Source organism: Aptenodytes patagonicus, chromosome 3 (genome assembly GCF_965638725.1).
Source record: "Aptenodytes patagonicus chromosome 3, bAptPat1.pri.cur, whole genome shotgun sequence".
Lineage (NCBI taxonomy): Eukaryota > Metazoa > Chordata > Aves > Sphenisciformes > Spheniscidae > Aptenodytes > Aptenodytes patagonicus.
In genome coordinates, this window is record NC_134951.1 from 1020668 (window position 1) to 1038777 (window position 18110).

Genomic DNA, 18110 nt, shown 5'->3' on the forward strand with positions numbered 1-18110 from the left:
TTCAGCACCGTGGTCCCTGGGGCGGTTGGACCACCCTGGGGTCTCTGCCGGGGCTGTGCACAAGGGAAAAGGGTGCCAGGGATGCGCTGGGACCTGAACCACGTGCCCCGGTGCAGTAGCTCGCCCGAGCCACCGACAGCCCTGTTTCCCCATGGGCAGACGGTGCTCAGCTGCCGGCTGCACCCGGCGTGGGGCTGGCCAGTGCCGCCAGCTCCCTCCTCCCCCAACCCTTGTCCGAGGTCTTCTCAAAACTGCTCCGATCGCAGCCTCAACTCAGGGCCGGGATGCAGAACAGGGCTGATGGCACTTGGCCTCCACCTCCTCCCGCTTGGCTCCTCAGCATCCTCACGGTCCCTCATTCCCAGCTCCCGGTGCCATTCAGCGCGGCTCGCTGCCACTGCCCAGCCGTGTCGCGCCTTTGCTTTGCTTAAACCAAAGTTGCAGCGGGAGCACTCCCAGGCTGCCAAAACCCTCCTACCCCGGCTGCCGCCAGAAAAACGGTGCTGGGGCTCAACGAGCATCCTCTGGGCAGAGTCCTGCCACAGCCAGCGGGGTCCCAAGAGGCACCACTGTCCCAAGGGGGGACCTCAGCCCTCTGCGGATGCTGCTGCGGGGACACACAGAGGCGCACAGGTTGGGAGCAGGGACATGGGCTGGGAGCAGGGACGACGGTCTCCGTGCTGCCAGCATTGGGTTGACATTCCTTAGGCTTTTTCTTGAGGTTTGAGTAACTGGTATTGGTGTTGGCCGGACCAGCCCCGGAGAAAAGCCCGTCCTCCCTGATAGGGAAAGAATACGTCCCTGTGTGATGATGTCCCCAGCTCAGGCAGCAGCTGAGAGACTGGATCCTCTCGCTTGCCCCCCACTGATGGCCCTTCTCGCTCTCAGCTTTCTTCTCTTGGCTTCTACAGGGGGAAAGGGACCCTGGGGGCCCGGCAGGCATTTGGCTGCTTTCCCCCAAACCAGCTCACCAGCATTGCCAGAGATCCACCGGATTTATTTCCCCATTTCCCTCCTCCGCGGCAGTTTTGCGGTTCAGTTCGGCCATATCCCCGTCTGCTTGTGTCGCTCCTCATCTGCCATGCGCTCCCGGCTTCCCTCGTGCTGTCTCTGTCTCAACGTACCGGCTCACTGGTGGGGGAGCTTGTGAAACAGCAGAGTCTCTCCAGCTGCTCCTCTCTTCCCAGCACTGTTGGGGAGCGCGGAGGGTGCCCGAGGAGCCGCCCATCCCAAATCCCGTGGGGAGCTGCCTCCCAGCATCCTCGGCTGAGCCGCATCCCACAGCCAAGCAGCTGGAGCTGGGGGGAGCTCGGCCATCTGCCCAAGAGCTGCCTGGTGCTTGAACCGGCTGATGTTTGCCTGGTCTCCTCTCCTCAGGACCTGGAGCTGCTCCGGCCGCCCATCGTAGCCTCTCCGAGAGCAAAGGCCACCCCACTCTGGGGTCCCCCTGCTGCCACGCCTGGCACCCTCTAGGCCTGGGACACCTTTCTGTTTCTCTGTGACTTGAGAGATGTGTCCTACCATGCCATTTCGGCAAAAGATATCTGGGAACGAGCCTCCAGCTTCTGCTAAATCCTCCTGACCCGCGCTGCAAACGCCTCCTTCTCTCCCCAGACACCCCATACCCAGCGAGCCACGTTCCCTGTACAGGGCTTGGAGGAAGAAATGGCTCCTGGCCGTTCCCTATGGACCCTGCGGGCAGGACCAGGCTGCCTCCACCTCCCGGCCACGACACCTGTGGAAAGAGGCAGTGCAAGCAGAGGCTGGCGCAGGGCGGGCTGGGGGAGCCAGGGGAAGGTAAGTTCTGCTGAGGGGGGTCTGCGGGTGGCTGTCGTGAGCATCCCTGGTGCTGACCGACCTCGGGCTCCAGCCACCCCTTGGGCCGAGATCAGAGGTTTTCTGGCTTTTTTGGTCCGCGACCTGAGCGTTCGTACAGCAGCAGAGGCTGCCCGGGCACGGCACGGGAGGGCAGGGAAAGGGGAGCTCCCACAGCCACCCGGGAAGGCAGCAAGGGAATCGCTCCAGTGCAAGGTTCACCCCATGTCGAAAGCAGGGGGGAGTTGGAGGGGCGAGAGCAGCTCATACTAAGCCTGGATTTTGGATGGATCAGTTTGCCGGCAGCTGACTCCTCTATAATTAGATGTCAGCAGCAGTACGGGAGCCAGCTTGGGGCGCAGAGCTCCAACATCTTCCCATCCACAGGCGTGTCGTTAAAGGAAACTGCCCACTTTCCAAATGACCCCCAGACGCTTAAAACAGCCGGGTGAGTGATGAGCTGCATCTCCTGACGAACAGGAGACGAGGAACAAGAGCTACTGCAACGTGCTGCCTCTCTTGCAGGCCCTTGGGGCTGCCCTTGAGGGGAAGACCCTCTGACGCAGCCCCAGAGGATGAATCCCGTTGGGATGCGGGGCTGGATGGCTTATGGTATCTTGTGCCACTTCGCCGATCACCGGCCACGCTGAAGGAGGGCTGGAAGGAGCTGCAGCCCTGCCCGGCTTCAGAGGTTGCAGGCTGGGAGCCTACACGTGCCCGATGCCCCTTGTCTGCGGCCCCCGAGCCGCGTCCCAGCTCTGCCCCGACTCCTGCGTCACCTGGGGGAACTCCACAGCCGCTTGCCGAGGTCCCACAGCCCCAGGCTACGCCCCACCGTCCCTCTCCCCATCTCTGCCGTCGTCCCACGGGAGCTGAGAAAGGAGGGGAAAGGGACAGCTGGCAACCACGTGGGAGGCTCCAGGCTTTATCTCGGATCCAGGTTTTCAACAGATGTGGTGTGAGCAATGTCTGTAAGGCAACTAGATCAGCATCATTGCTCAGAGATTAAAGGATTTAATAATCTGCTGGCAAGATGTAATTGAAAGAGGCAGAGCCCTGGTTGTACAGCGCTCAACAAATGCACTGGGGCATTCCCACGCTCCCCCCGAGATCCCTCCAAACCCTCTCGTAAGCAGAATAAATCCCCAGTGCGTGTGGGGCAGGCCCTTTTCTACACGCATCCAGGGACTAATGCTTCATCTTCCTTTGTAGGTAGCTACTTATTTATCGTTAACATGCTTCTAGGGAGCCCTTCTTTCAGTGACCTCAAGCTGCTCCACAAAGAATAAGGCATTGGAGGCAGCGCTGCCTCTGCGCCAGGTACGCAGCGAGTCCCCGGGTGCCGGGGGGGCGGGGGGGGGAAGCGGTGCTGCCGCTTGTCGGAGGTCAAAGCACCATTCAGCGGCGGCGGCGAGCCGGCAATCGCCGCTTCTCAGTCCCTTGTTCTAATCGCTGCTCCGCTCCCTGGTGAGAAACCTTAGAAAACAAGGCAGTGACTGGCTCTGCAAAGCACTGACGACAACAATGCGGAGCTTCTTCCCCCGCTCGCCGGCAGCGTGGGATCATGACCCAGCATAAGCAAGCGATGCTACGACTGGAGGGCAGAAACTTTTGGCAGCAGACAGAGGGGCTGAACCTCTTGGAGGGGGGCGGCTGTCCTGGAGGGGGCAGAGGCACGGGAAGACCGAGGTCCTTAAGCATTAAACCTGGGGAAGGAGCCCCTGTGAGTGCACGGCCGAGGTCTGCCCCGTCGCATTGCGCAGAGCCGGACTGGGCAGCAGCGAGGGCAGAAAGCTCCTCGGACGCGTCCAAGCGTGCTGCCCGCTGCTGGGCAGAGCCCTGCTGAGCTGCCCGTGCTGGCACTGCCTCGCCAGAAGCCGAGCCGAGGTGACTGTGCAGAAATAAGAGAAGTGCCCGGCACACCAAGCCCTCTGCCAAAGGCGCTGGGCTCTGCGTGACCTTTGCATCCTCCCTGTGCCTGGAAGTGCTGACCAAGTCCTTCTGCTCTCGACGGGGTGGTGCCAGCTGGGACAGAAAACAGGGGAGAGGGTCCCCATTTCAGGGACGTGGAGCTGCCTTTCTTGTTCCTCTTATTCTCTGGCTGTCCACTACCGCCCTGCCTGGGAGACAGATGGGGTAAGAGGCAGGAATGTGTGATCCAAGGTGGTGAAAGCCCAACCCCGCCGGCAGCGGTGGTAGGAGCCGCTCCAAACACCGGCCCGTCTTGCCACTGGCAAAATGGCCTTATCGGAGGCTGCTCGGTCTGGCTGTGTGGGCCAGCTGGAGGCAGGAGGGCGGCTGGGAAGCCTGGTGAGACCCAGCACCACATATGCAAGTATCTGCAAAAGAGAAAAGCAGTGCGGGGGACCCTCCTTGCATCGCTTTTACTTCCCCTCCTCAGGAATTCATCTTTCTGACGAAGCTTCTTACATGGGGTTCTCCAGGGGTGTCTCAAAAAATCCACCCAGCTCCTGGGTATAGCTTGGTATGTTTTATGTGAGTTCCCCTGCCTCGATGACAACAGCAGCGAAATCGAAAAGGCAGCTGGGCGCTGCATGTGCCTACAGCTGGAGGGGTGGCTGGAGTTCAGAGCTCCTGGTCTGGTGCCCGGGGTGCTCGCAGCACGGACCACGCCGTGGTCGGTGGACGGTGCTAAGAGGACGGTGCCGTACGGCAGCAGGTGGAGCAACTTCAACCCCTTTTCTGTTCCTCCTCAGACAACGCGCTGAGCACCTGGGGCTGTTACCGCCAGCTCCGTCAGGGCTCTTGTCCTTACACAAGTTTCGGGTTCCAGCCGTTCCTGAAGTGGTGGGAGCTGCAGGTAGCCGAGAGCTGGGAGGGTCTGTGCTGGGAGCTCATCCCTCAAGGTGAAGAACCAGAAATGGTGGGACCAGAACCTCCTCAGGTGGCCCGACCTGTGCCTGTGGCCGAGCAGCGGAGCCCCCATCCCTGCCTTGGCTGGGGGAGATGGAGTTGGAGAAAACAAAGCTGCTTGTTCGCTGCGGCGGTGGGGCTGCTGACGCCTCCTGGGTGACAAAGATCTTTTCCATCCCTGTGCACACCAAGGGCTGGGCCCTGTTTTGTGAGAGGATTTGAGTAACCAGCGAGCCCAGCATGTCACCACTCTCCTCAAGCAAACCTCCCCAAACTTAAATACAGTTGCACAACTTGCTCATGATTCACTTTTCCCCTCCCCATGGCGAGATCTGGAGGGCATGCATCTGTGGCGCGGTGTTGCAACCCCCGCTGCTCAGCTGTTCCTGGCAGGCGGGCTCCGACAGCCGGGAAGAGGCTGCCAGGTCCTGCTGGCTCTCCCCTTCCACCGCATTCCTCCTAATTTGGTAATTACCCCCCGTCACATCAGATCAGTGCCCTCTTGAGATCAGGACAGAAGATCCTTGGGAGGATGTGGTGGGGAGAGCTGTGAGAACTGTTCCGCCTCTCCCTGGACATCCCCAAATCTACCAGCCCTGCAGTGATGGTCTCCTGACCAGGACACACTGAGCAAGGGTGTCCTTGTCCTTGGCGGGGTGTCTCCTGCAGGACCGGCTCCCTCAGGGGGTAACATTTAACATCAGGGCCAGTCTTAGACGTCAGTCGGAAAATACTTTGTCTTGGTTGCAGTGGGATATGCGAGACTTCGTATTGCTTCCTCTCTAGGATCCTAAAAGATAAACTTCTTTGAAGTCCATTAACAAACTCTCTAGGACAAAAGGTTATTGTAAACATCGGTGCAAACATCTCGTGATGCGTTTCTGCTGATAAACCTTTGGGGACTGACGGGAAGCCGCCTGCCCGTGGGTCCCCGCTCGGTATCTGTGGCAGTGCCTTCGCTGCGGAGCTCTCCATGGATGCTGGCGTTTTTCTCCTTATCTGCTCAGTCGTAGACAGGAAGCATTTCATACAGTGCCCTTAAACTGATCTAGCAGAGCGCTAAAAATAAACCTTCTTTGTGAAGCCACCAACTCCTGCCACAGCCCTATCTGCTGTGTCAGCTCCTGGACAGAACCCGCTGTGAGAGTTCAAGGTTTCTTGAGACAGAGGCTTGTACCCCACTCACCGCGGGGGAAGCGTGCCTGCAAGCGGGAGCCGCAAAGGCTGAGAAAACAAAATACAAAGGAAAGAAACCGAGTGTCTGTTTTCAGAGATGTGCTAAGCCGTGCTTTGGGAGGGGCCGGGTGGGAAGGATGTGACTCCTATTAAACCTTTGGAGGTAACTCGTCTTGCAAACAGTGGGAAATCGCTGATCGCGGAATACTTAATTATGTAAGTGAATTGCAGTTGGCAGCGTGCTGGATCAGACTGCGGGACGGCTTGGGTTCGAACGTGTGCGAGCGCTCGCTTGTTTGGAAAGGGCTGCTCCTCCCCACGTTGAAGCGATGGGGTCTCTAGCAGCCCCCCGCTGATCCGGCATGTCAAGTGGCTTCAGTGGTGACTCTGCAGCTTAGCTCTTACGGGAGGGTTCGCTCTCCCGTCCGGTAAGAGCGGGAGCTGTGACCGAACGCCCCGAGCGCCCAGGTAGCTACTGGGTTATTCCCTTCACTTCTGGCGGCGGTGTGACCAGCACCCGCCGTGCAGCCGCCCGGGTCCACCGCAAACACACCACGCGCAGGAGGTACCCGGGCTTCCCGCGGCGGCCGAGCCCCTGCGTCACCCGCTTCCAGCCCGTGGGTTCGTCCGGTTTCTGCTCCCGACTTCTGGCAGAGCCTGCACAAGGCCGCCCGGGATGCCCCTCTGCGCAGGGCTCGGCTCCAGCTGTTCACGGGAGCTGCTGGCCTGTCGAGCCCCGGTACGCCCTCGGTCCCCCGGCAGCGGTGCCCGTCCCCAGCCGCTGCTGGGCTCGGACCGGCTCTCGGCTGGTGGGTGGTGGCTGCAGGGCAGTGCTGACCGCCCCTCGCCTTCCCCGGGGGGTCCAGGGCCCAGGCCCCGCGTGCCGGGCCCGGCGGCTGCAGCCTGAGCCGCAGGCGGCCCGGTGAGGCTCGGACGGGGCCGGCAGGCCCCGGGCCTGAGGAGGCCGCCGGCTGCAGTGGGGGGCCGCGGCGGGGGCCGGCGGGGCCTGGGGGCACCGCGGAAGGGCTGCCGGGCCCAGGGCCTGTCCCGGGGCGGGGGCGGGGGGGGGGCACCGGGGCCGGGCCCGGGGCCCTGTGAGGGCCCGGCGCCCCCCTCACCCCGCCCGCCGCCAGGGGGCGGCCTCCGCCCCGCCGCCCCCCGCCGAGGGTCGCGCTCGCGCCCTGCCCCCCGCCCCCCGCCCCCCCCCGTGAGGAGGCGAGGCTGGCAGGCGGGCGTACCCAATGGGAGCCCGGCCAGCAAAGGCGGGGAGGCGGGACTTCCGCCGGCGGCCGGCCGGCGCAAGGCCGGGAAGGCGGGGCCGCCGCCCCCTCAGGCCCCGCCCCGGCGCGCGGCCGCGAGGGCGGGTGGCGTCACCGCGCCGGGGTCCTGCGGCGGGCCGCGGGCGCGCGCGCGCCGCCCCCCCCCCCCCCCCCTTGCAGCCCCGTTGCCGCCAGGGGCGCGCGCGCGCGCGTGCGTGCTGGCGTCAGGGCGTGCGCGCCCCCGCCTGGAGGCCTGCGCGGTTACCGAGCGGCGCGCGCAGCCTCGGCAGCGCCTGTGGGGAGCCGCCGCCGTCCGGGGGAGCCGGGCCGGGCCGCGCCGAGCCGAGTCGCGTCGCGCCGAGGGGTTATGAGGCCGGGCGCCGCCGCCTCCCGGTGAGGAGCAGCGGGCCCGTGGCGGCGCGGGGAGCGCGCGAGGCGCCGGGGCCGCCCCGCGACAGGAAGCCATTTTGTGGGCCCCCTCCTCCTCCTCCTCCTCCTCCTCCTTCGCCGCCGCCCTCCTCGCGAGCGGCGCGGCCGGTGCTGCCGGCCGGGGTGGGCGGGCGGAGCCGCGGCGGGGGCGCCCGGTGAACGAGGGCGGCGGCGGCGGCGGGGGGGGCGAGCAGGGGGCCGGAGCGGGCGGCGGCGGCCGCCGCGCCTCCCCATGGCGAAGAAAACCTACGACCTGCTCTTCAAGCTGCTCCTCATCGGGGACTCGGGGGTCGGCAAGACCTGCGTGCTCTTCCGCTTCTCCGACGATGCCTTCAACACCACCTTCATCTCCACCATCGGTCAGTGCCTCCCCCGGCCCCCCCCCCCCCCGCACCCCCGGGGGTCCGTACCCTCGGCCAGGCCCCCTCAAGCGGAGCTCCCCCCCCGCCCCGTTCCCGCTCTGATGGGCTCCTGCAGCCCCGCCGCGCCCCAGCCCCCTGCCTTCCCTCGCAGCTTTTGGTCGTGTTTTCTCCCCTTGTGTCGGCCCCCGCGTCCGAGTGTCCCCGCGGGTCCCCAGGGACCCCCGTTCCCCCACACCCTTTCGCCTCCTTGCTCTCGCTGTCGACACGAAGCCCTCGGAGAGCCGGCTGCCCCGGTCACACCCGACACCGGCTTCGCCCCTGCCGCAGGGAGGAATGATTCGGTTTCTCTCCGCAGTTGAGCGCAGCAGTTTTCTCCGCTGTCGGTGACCCCGAGCGACCCTCTCCTCCCCTCCCGCGGGGGTTGCGTTGGCAGCTTGTCCCCCAGACCCTCTGCCAGCTACAGCGAGAGCCCACCTGGCTCCTTCCGTCACTGGTCGATCTCCAGCCCCCCGCACGCGCGAGGGCGGTGGGGCTGCCATCCCTGCGCGGTATGTTCCCCGCTATTGATGTGGCTTAGCAGAAATGATTACGCTTGTGGGTGGGGTCTGTTTTCTCACCTAATGAAGCTGTCCTTCCCTCGTCTGCGAGCGAGCCGCTGGGCTTCTGGCAAAGCTGACTTTAGCCCTTCATTGGAGCACAGCTCCCGACCACGGTAGTTCCTTCGACATCACGAAAGAGACCTGTGCGTTTCCCTAGGCTTTTCTCTTTCTATGTAATCTACGCTGCGAGACAGGCCTTGTACCTAACATCCTTTCTCCCTAGGTTTATCAGAGCATTTTGTTGTTCTTCTCCTGAACACCGTCTTGTTTTGCAGATGAAGAGTTTGGGTCAGCAGCTTCTAACCTTCTTGGTGACTGACCCTGGCAATTTAAGAGGGTTCATGCCTCCGCTCTTTCTTGCAGTGCCCACTGATGTACCATGTGCAGATACCTACCACACTCTGGAAAAAAGAAAATCTTTTTTTGGGGGGGTGGGCTGTGAATTGGATCTGGCTTTTTGTGCTTGATGTGAATCCCTTAAGTGATTGGCCACACCGCTGTTCACCGAGGGTAGGAGAACATAGAGTATCAGTGCAAATCTTAGTGCTAGGTGTAAGTACGCTCCTGTGTACTTCCTCATCAATGTCAAAACGTCGCCCTAAAAATTGCAGCTCAGACTACAAGATGTAAAAAGACACTCTTGCAAGCCTTGGGTAGTTTGAAGTGAAAGGAAGTTATATTTGGGACAACTAAGTGTCAAGTCATAGTTGTTGCCTAAAAGCTCTTTGGGCCTCCACTCGGGATTTTGCTTAATTGTTTTGGGGGGTGTGTGTGTGACAGTCGCTTAATCTTGTCTCTTAACATTGCATACCTTGACTATGGAAGGCTGTATTTATTTTGCTGCTGTGGCTGTAGTGTAATTCTGCGCTGCTTGGCAAATTCTCGCCTGGATCACGTGGCGTTTGTTGCTTTCTGAGTTTGCTGGGAAGGTTTATTTCAATTCTGAAAGCTAAAAATAGTCAATGTCTTAGTTAAGAAGTCAGTGGATATATGGTGGCTTTTGCTCCAGAGAACTTGTCCATTTAGTGACTAGTGATTTCAGTAATTAGTTCTTGGTCTATACCACTGCAGTTTTTGAGCGTTCAAGCAGAATATCGTCAGGTTTAGTAGCAAGTGTGCACGTGCAGAGTTTGGAAGCGTTTCTGAACAGTCAAACCAATTTAGACCAGTAGGTATTTATTTCTGGAGTACATAAAAGAAACTGTTTGTAGTGCAGGTACACCGGAAGGCAAACAAGTTTTATTTCGTAAATTCTGAACTAAATGTCTGGTTACAGTAGCTGTGAACACCACCTGATGACTGGCTGGTGTGTCAGAGTGTGTCAGACTTGCATCTTCACAGTGGCATTTACCAGACTTTGGGGGTACAAATAGGTTTTCCACGTGATGCTGAATTCCAGGTGCTTAACTGCCCAAAGATGGCTTAAAGGTATTGTTTCCTTAGTTCTTCTGAAAGTAATTGGTTAATGAGGAAACCTGGTGGGAAAGTGTCCTGTGCAAGCAGTGTCAGTTGAAAGGGAGACTGTACGTTGGCTCCTTTAAAAAGCAGCCCATCTGTGAAGGAAGAATCTTGGAACTGGGTTAAAACACCTGTCCACTTAGTTGTTCTCCGCATTATTACAACAAAGCGATTGAGTAATCTGTCTGAAAATATGTTAATCTCGAATTACCACCGGTAACTACGGTTTTTAGACTTTCTCAGGTTTTCCTCTGCTGCAGCAGTGACGGCAGCAATGGCAATCCAGGAACGTAACACGGAGCCCAAAAAGGTGCTTTGCGCGGTGGTACCTGCTGTGATAAATCCCACCACAGTAGCTGCACAACTTGGGCTGGTTTTGCAGCCGGAAGAGGAGAGTTTCAGGAAAAAACTCAGATGGAGTCTTTGACCTGTAACAACAAGGAAATGCTATTTCCAAAGCACTTGTGTACACAGTAGATGACATTGAAGGTGATTGGCTTATTGGCTGAATCTCTCCTTATATTTAAAAAAAAAAAAATACTTGGTAGCTTGTTAGCTCTGATTCATGCTTCTGTGTTTGCGCTGAGCTCCACCAAGAACCGGAGATAGTCAAACAAGTAAAATGTACAGTAGTACTGATGGCTGCAAGCAGGGACTGGTTCAGTCTTTCTAGTCTTTACAGGAAAAGATGGGTCTCAAAGAATATTGAAACTAGCCCGTGTATATAAAATACGAGTGGGGGGAAGTGTTTTAGTTCTATAAAATCAAAGGCTTGTCTGCATATGTAAGTGAAGATAAAATAATAACGTTAGTAACTTGCATTCACTTACTTTTATCTTTACACATTTTAAGGACTGATTAAGCATGATCCATGATGGCAGTTTGGATATAATTTACTATCCATGTAATTCGATGTTAACCGAGTCAAATTTAACATTTGACTTTGAATCACTTCAATCTAATATTTCCTGCTAAAGCAGCAGTTAAGCTTTTGGATGTGATGAGGTGCCTGTGTGAATGATTTCATTACCCTGTCTAGAGGTACTATAAATAATCCAGATGGCTCTTCTGCAAGAATCCCTAAGTCATCGTAACCTCCCTGGAGAGAGCAGGGGCCTTGTCCTCAAATGCTATGTTGCTGTTTTCAGGTAGAAAGGGAATAAATTATAGAAGACTTAGTCTGTCACAAACCATTCTTATTTTTAATAGCTCTCCAGTAATGCTCTGGTGCAAAGATTGTTTTTATGGTATCTTCTTTTGAGAAATTGTGGTGACTTTTCAGTTGTGCTCTGCGGATACTCTACAGTTAGGTCAGGTCTGTCTGTGGTAGCTGTTCCTCTGGGCAGTGGTGTTGCTCCCTGGTGCTCCGAAGCACTGAGTACTGGAGGCTTCCCTTAAACAGACTGCTGCCTGGTCTCCCCTCTCCCCAAATGCTAGTAACGTTAGTAGTTTCTCTGCTGCCACTCGTGCTGCCAGCAGATTTTCTTTTCTTTTTAATAATAAAAATGTTAGTATAAGTAGCTTCCAGCCAATGTCTACCTGAGATCTTAATTTTCCTTAGTAATTTTTTTTATTGGCATTCAACGTGTCAAGTTGATGACAGCTTGAAGTGAACTGTCAAAAAATGATCTGTCGGAGCTCTGTGGGCACGCTTTGTGAAGCTGTTCAGGGTCAGCAGGTAGAGCGCTGGCCTTTGCTGCCTGGGCATAAGCAGGTAGAGAGGGCTGTTCTTGCAAGGATGTCTGTCTAAAAATATGAATGTCAAAACTGAACTCAGGCATGTAATTGCTATTGTTTGACTAAGTAAAATGCAGATTAAGGTGAGTCACAAAAAATGTTTTCCCATGAAATCTGACTACTTCTAGTAATGTGCTCAAGAGAACAAAGCGTATATAATCATTGTGAGGTACCCTCTAAATGCTACTGATGTAGGTAAAGCTTTCATGGATCTTAACCCATACTGAAGATGCAGTTGCGTTCGGTATTTCTGGTCTTTGCTCATGCTGACTGCAACTCTACAAATCCAAAGAGAGGGAGAAAAAGCAGGTTTGGTCACCCCATATTTTATTCTGAATGCAGCGAGGTCTTGATGTCAAAGCTGTGCTAGGAGTGTGCAAAACTGTATTGTTTTAAATGCAAAGGTATATGAAAACTACTTTCTGATTAAATCCTTTTTTCCTCTTTTTTTAATTATTTATTTCTTTGGCCTTTATTAGAAGTGATTTTGAGTTGCTAAGCACTTGCTTTGGAATCATTGCATATGGGCACATTTAAGCAGTGAAATTTTTTAAAATCAGTCCTCAGATATCAAAAATAGTAAATATAGCAAGTTTCTTCATACATCTTGTGAGGATTTGTTTGCCCATGATTGTGAGATATTAATATTGGGAAGGAAGGAGTCCCAGATAGAGAATGGGGAAAAACTTGGCAGACTGTGGGAGAACAAACTAGATGCAAATTATGTTTTGAATTGTGAAAATGCTTTTAGCTGTATGGTGGTTGCGATGAAGTTGGAAAAACAAGTAGTTTCTGGGGGCCAAAAAAAGAGTATTACTACAGGAGTTGAAAGTACAGGCTTGCTTTTTCTTTATATTTCTTTTCTGTCTCATATCTACAGCTTCACTTGCAGGAGCGGCAACCAACTTTGAGTTTTGTTTACATTGTGCCCAGGCTGTGGGTTCAGTTCATATCTGACTCCTGGCATGGAGCAGGCGAATTAGTAAAAAACCAAACAACAAACCACCCCCACCCCCCCAACAAAAAACCCACCCCAACTCCTGTTCAGTCATTTCCATGACGTGGGGTCCAGAAATCATCAGGCAGCAGGAGATGCAAAAATCATTCCTATACATAGGTAACTGAGCTGTAAAACTTGCTGTCATGGGAAGTTTTGGAGGGGAAAATATAAATGGGTGCAGAATGAAAGTAGGAAATTGAAGTGGATCCATCGGTGGCTGTTAGACGTGATGATCTGGATGCGGTCTCGAGCTTGGGAATCCCCTCAGCTCTTGGTTGCTGGAGGTGGAACGAGTATTCTTTGGCCTGGAGAGAGTGGTTCTCCTCACCTCTGTCTGCTGGGACGCCCAGGAGAAGGGTTACAGAGCGAATTGGACTTATGGTGTGATACGGTGTGATTGAGGGTGTTTGGTTTTTGGTTGTTTTTTTTTTTTATCTAGGACCATGGATAATGAGCAGCAGTTTTGCTTACGCATGCCTGGCAGCACTGATAAGTGTGTGGATAGCTGTATGGTGAAGAGCTGAGCAACTGAGCTGGCTGGGAACTTTTTTTTTTAACATTGCTATTTTTTCAGCTGAGCTGGATCAGTTCCCTGATCTGACTTCTTATGTTACAGTATAAACCTGTAGTGGCAGAGTGCATAGGGCATCTGGGGACATGGAAGCACCGAATGGTTGGTACTCGTACTGAGAGGTTACTTGTGAAAATTCACTTTAGGGTTGCTGTTCTGTGCTAACAAAGCGCTTGGCAGCAGCGCCAGTGCCTAGTGTTCCCTCTTCCCTGCCCCCGGTATGAAACAAACCCTAAACCGGGCTTGCTCTTCTCCCTGTGCTTCTGCTGTCACTGCCTCGGGGCAAACACAGTTGGTGAAGGTTGAGAACGCTGCTGAACTCCTTACTCAGGCACATACCTGTGTGGTGGCAGCACAGGACACGTAGCCCTGCTGCTCCTTTTTCTGTTTGTCCTTGCACTGACACGCTATTTATGTTCAGCTGAAACTAATAGGCAGCTGTTACCTAAATGTGCTAAGTATGATCAGAAGATGTGGAAACAAATGGGAAGGAGTGTGCAGAGGTTGGCTGCTCCAGTTAAGCCGGTGCTGTGTCCAGGAGGAGACCGAACTGTCGCTTCAACAGTAAGTGGCAAAGATAAAGAGTGGGTGAAGTCACTAACGTTTTCTAGGGTGAAGTGTTTCAGATTCAGGCCTGTAGCTTGTGACAGGCTGTCCGAATAAGCCGTGGTCTGCTCTTGAATTTTACAAGACCAAACGAAATGCCTATTGATGTTGGTAGAAAACTTGCTCAGGAACCGATAAGCAGGGATGCAGCCTTCATTTTAGAAACCAAGGACTATTTTTTAGTGCCTTGTTGAGTCACAACTGGGGGGTGCAGAGAAGTGGTTTCCTCTTGACTTCCCTGATTTGCCTCTTTCAAAAGAAAAATCTGTTACTCCCCTCTCTTTATCCTGAGAAAATGCTTAATCTTTTCTACACTTAAAATTAATGTTGATATTTAATTAGAGAATCGGTTGAGAGTCTATTGATAAATACTTCACCAGGGGATAGAAAAAAAAAAATCCGAAGTTGAAGGGTTTTTTTCAGCTTGTGCTAAGCAGATGTTGCTGCCTGTAGTCCAGCGGTGCTGCATGTGTGGGGTTTTGTCTTGGCAGGCCGCGCTCACTGTACCTGCTCCTGGCAGCCCTCGGGAGCAGGGTGTGGGCCACTTCCACCGTTCGGGTGGCAACAGCTTGCTCTTGTCCTCCTTTCTGGAGCTGTGGAAGGGCAGCGTGTTCTTGCTTGTTAGCGGCGGCGTGGAGGAAGGAGCAGGAGAATCTCGGGAAGAATGGCGGCTGGGAGCTGGCTGCTCCTGCCAGGAAACTTCATCCCGCCTGGGGTTGAGAAATGCCTGGAAAAGACATGGGTTGAGAGCAGGTTGCACGGATTCCCCTGGTAGCGGCAGCCGGTGCCTGTTTTTGCTACGTGACCTGATGACATGTGGAGAAGGGTTTTGTGTAACCCTTGCGAGGGGGTAAGGTACTTCAGAAACACTTTGTGAAGAATGGGCTTGTCAAATTCCCAGTGCTTTGGGAATTCCCTGTCTGGCCGTGGGGAAAGAGGAAAGAGACCAGAGTCTTGAATGTTTAGTGTTTCGGTACAACTTAACTGTGTGGGTTTTTCTCTTCTGTGTGGGTTTAACTAGAAGTCTTGTGTGGGTTTAACTAGAAGTCTCTGCATGTTTTTGTTCTTTTCTGTAGCTAAAACAACTCGAGGCTTTCTTTCCCACTGGATTTATACTGCGTAGCCTGGAGAAATACCCATTCGTGTCTTGCATTTCCAAAATCTGACTTAACGCTCCCTGAAAGAGGCCTGCTTGCTTGATTGCTGTTAAGCATGGAATATCTACACAGACATCCATACCTGTACAGCTTTTTCCTCAAGGATGCTTTTCAAACTGGTGTTCTTTCATATTTGGACTAATGATTAGCACTACAGGTACCAGATAGGCTGAAGCAGTTGTTGGATTGGGGGGAGTGCTGGAAACAGTCTCTTACCACTGACGTGGGTCTGGTGTGGTGTGCTGCTTTATGTACTGGGAGTTCCTTTAGTACTGCAGTCTGACAGGGCTGTGATCAACATCGTCAAATCACGGAATGGTTTGGGTGGGAAGGGACCTCTAAAGGTCATCTAGTCCAACCCCCCTGCCGTGGGCAGGGACATCTGCAACTAGAGCAGGTTGCTCAGAGCCCCGTCCAGCCTGACCTGGAATGTTTCCAGGGATGGGGCACCCACCACCTCTCTGGGCAACCTGTGCCAGTGTCTCACCACCCTCAGCGTAAACAATTTCTTCCTTCTATCTAGTCTGAATCTCCCTTCTTTTAGCGTGTTACCTGTTCTACCTCACCGGCAGATCTCACTGGCAGCTGACTTCCCTGTAGGTAACTAACTTGATTGCGCTTCTTAAACTATTTTACTATTGCAGATCTATAGTAAATGTCTGAACTTTGATAATTAAAAAAAGTTGAAAATGTTGGTAGCAGTATCCAGATGTTTCCAGCTCCTTAGGTAGCAATCTTAATTTCACACTTCCCAAGGCTCACTGCAGCCTGTGTCTTACCCTCTTCCCTTCCTTTTCTGAATGGGATTCCTCTAGCATAACCAGGTCCTTAAAAGCTGAACTCTCAGCATGGGCTAGCTGTCTAGGCTCCTTCTGTAATTGGGGTGAAGGAAAATAAGAAACTCCATCCATCTGAACGTGGCAGTACACATGCATGCCTCTCTGTCACTTTAGAGGAAGCTTAGATGTGTAGCTTAAATATAGCTGTCTAATTGTTGGTTAAATGAATCCCACCAGTGCTTCTGTTTCATTAAGCATTCTGTGAAATACTTTAATCTCAACATAACTTTTTGATCTTGCCAGTAAGCAACAATTTTTTTTTTTTCGCTACTCAAGTTTTTGGCAAAAACGAAGATAACTACTGGCTAGTTCTTTGCGTTTTGTACTTAATGTTGGTATGTCTGGGACAGCGTGGACCAGAAATGTGAGTTCTCTGGAAAGCCTGGTGCTTCTCATTCCTGGTTCAGTGAGCAGGAGTGGCGAACAGAAATGCTGGTGGTTTGCATGGAAGGGGGCTCAGAAACTCCACCTGCGAGTGCTAGACCGCTAGTGTCTGCTCGGTCGTGGTAGCTGTGTGCCACAGGGTACGTGTCCCAGCGTGCTTGAGGCCTTGACCCAGCCGGAGAACCAGGACGGTGCGGCTGCCCAGGTTTGGGTCCTGGGCGTTCGCTGCGGTGCTGCCTGAGGCTGCTGCTGAGGGCAAGAAGCAGTGGACACAAGTCACAACAGGGAAAATTCAACCTGGGTATTAGGAAAAAAAAATGTGATGAAGGTGGTCTGCGACGGGAACAGAAATGCAGAGAGATGATGGGATTGCCATCCTTGGGGTAATGAAAATATTTCTAGAAGAGACCCCAGGCAACCTGAGTTAACGTGGCCCTGCTGTGGGGTGTTAGAAGTGCACACTCCGTGCTCCACAGCCTGCCTTAGTCTTGCTGTTGGTCCTGGGTGCCAAGACAGGACCTGGGTTGGGGGTCCCAATTCCCAGTGTGTGTCAGAGCTGCTGCTGGATACGATCAGAAGCACTACGGTCTGGAGAGATTCCTGCTGGAAGTCTCCTCCTGATCTTCAGAGCGTTAGACACTGGCCACCAGCTTTGTAAAGAGTTTCTAACAAAGTAGTTTCTTAAAAGGTAGAAGAAACAACTGATAAAGAGGGCATGTGATGTCTTGCTCAGAGCAAGTTCAGGTGCTCCTCATCTACCTTTTGCAGGAGCTTCAGCACTGCTGCCAAACTCCAAGCAGGCACCTCTTTGGTCAGAGTTGCTGTCAGCATTGTGGTTTCTCACCCTGTAACTTACGGTGCTGCTGGTGCAGCTATTGGTAAAACTCTTCTTTAGCCTCCATTCTTTCTGTGTAAATCCTGATGTCGTTTTGTAACATAGTCCCTTTCAATATCTAGTTGGATGCTTAGTTGCAGAGTAGATGTGGGATGCAGGGAGCTAGAGCAGGTCCTTTGCGGAGGCGGCATGGCTGACCGTGTAACCGCTCCTGGCTCCCTTCAGTGCAAAGGCAAATGGGTTTATTCCATGAGAATTGAAACCAGGAGTCTCTGCGGTTGCCTTGCAAGTGAGCATCTATTCCCATTGTCTTGAGGCACAATGCCTTTTCACTGGAGCTGAGAGCTGGCAAGGTGCTAGCTTGAGGCTTTTTTCTTCTTGCAGATGAGGTGTAGCTAACCTTGTTGCAGCGTACAGCAAACTAAAGAATCCAAACAAGTCTTACGGCCTCCAGTGTTGCCTTGGGAGCGGCCAATGTTTTGGGGTAGCAATAACTTTTGATTCTAGACGTGTTGTGTGACATTCTTCCAGGTTTTTTTCCCATGCTTTCAAAGGTATGTAATTCCTGTTTCTCAGGCTCTTTCTATATGTTCAATTTGAGTGTTGCGGTATCGGTAATAGCTGAAAAAGGTGATAAGACTTACTGACAAATGTGATGCTTCTGGGCAATATTGTAGCAATAAACCTTTTTTTTTTTTCCCTTCAATCTTTTTTCCTGCTAATTAGCTTGACAACACTGCCGTTCATCTATCATCACTTGAGAACTTACAGAGGTTGGGTGGAAACATCTGGTGGTGTAATACTTGATCTCCTCCAAGAGTAGGGAGGTGAAGGAACTTTCATGGTCATGCTGAGCCATATAGCTCTGATGCTTGTGGTGTGGAAATTGTCTTCAGATTCCTAGAACTTGGTGTAAACCGAAGATAAATACCTGCTGCCGTGCTTTGACTCTGTGAAGTCTCTGTGTTTCTTGATGCTGAAGGGTTCATAAATTAAAGCTTTTTATGAA

General features: G+C 53.8%; 1 protein-coding gene across 1 annotated transcript in view; it reads left to right on the top strand.

The window, feature by feature from the left end:
• Positions 1–7735: 7735 nt before the first annotated feature.
• Positions 7736–18110, top strand: part of RAB10 (RAB10, member RAS oncogene family) — a 51866-nt gene continuing 41491 nt past the window's right edge. The window contains exon 1 of the mRNA XM_076332473.1: positions 7736–7912. Coding sequence (XP_076188588.1) covers positions 7786–7912 — 127 coding nt within the window. The 5' untranslated portion in view covers positions 7736–7785. The remainder of the gene's footprint in view (positions 7913–18110) is intronic.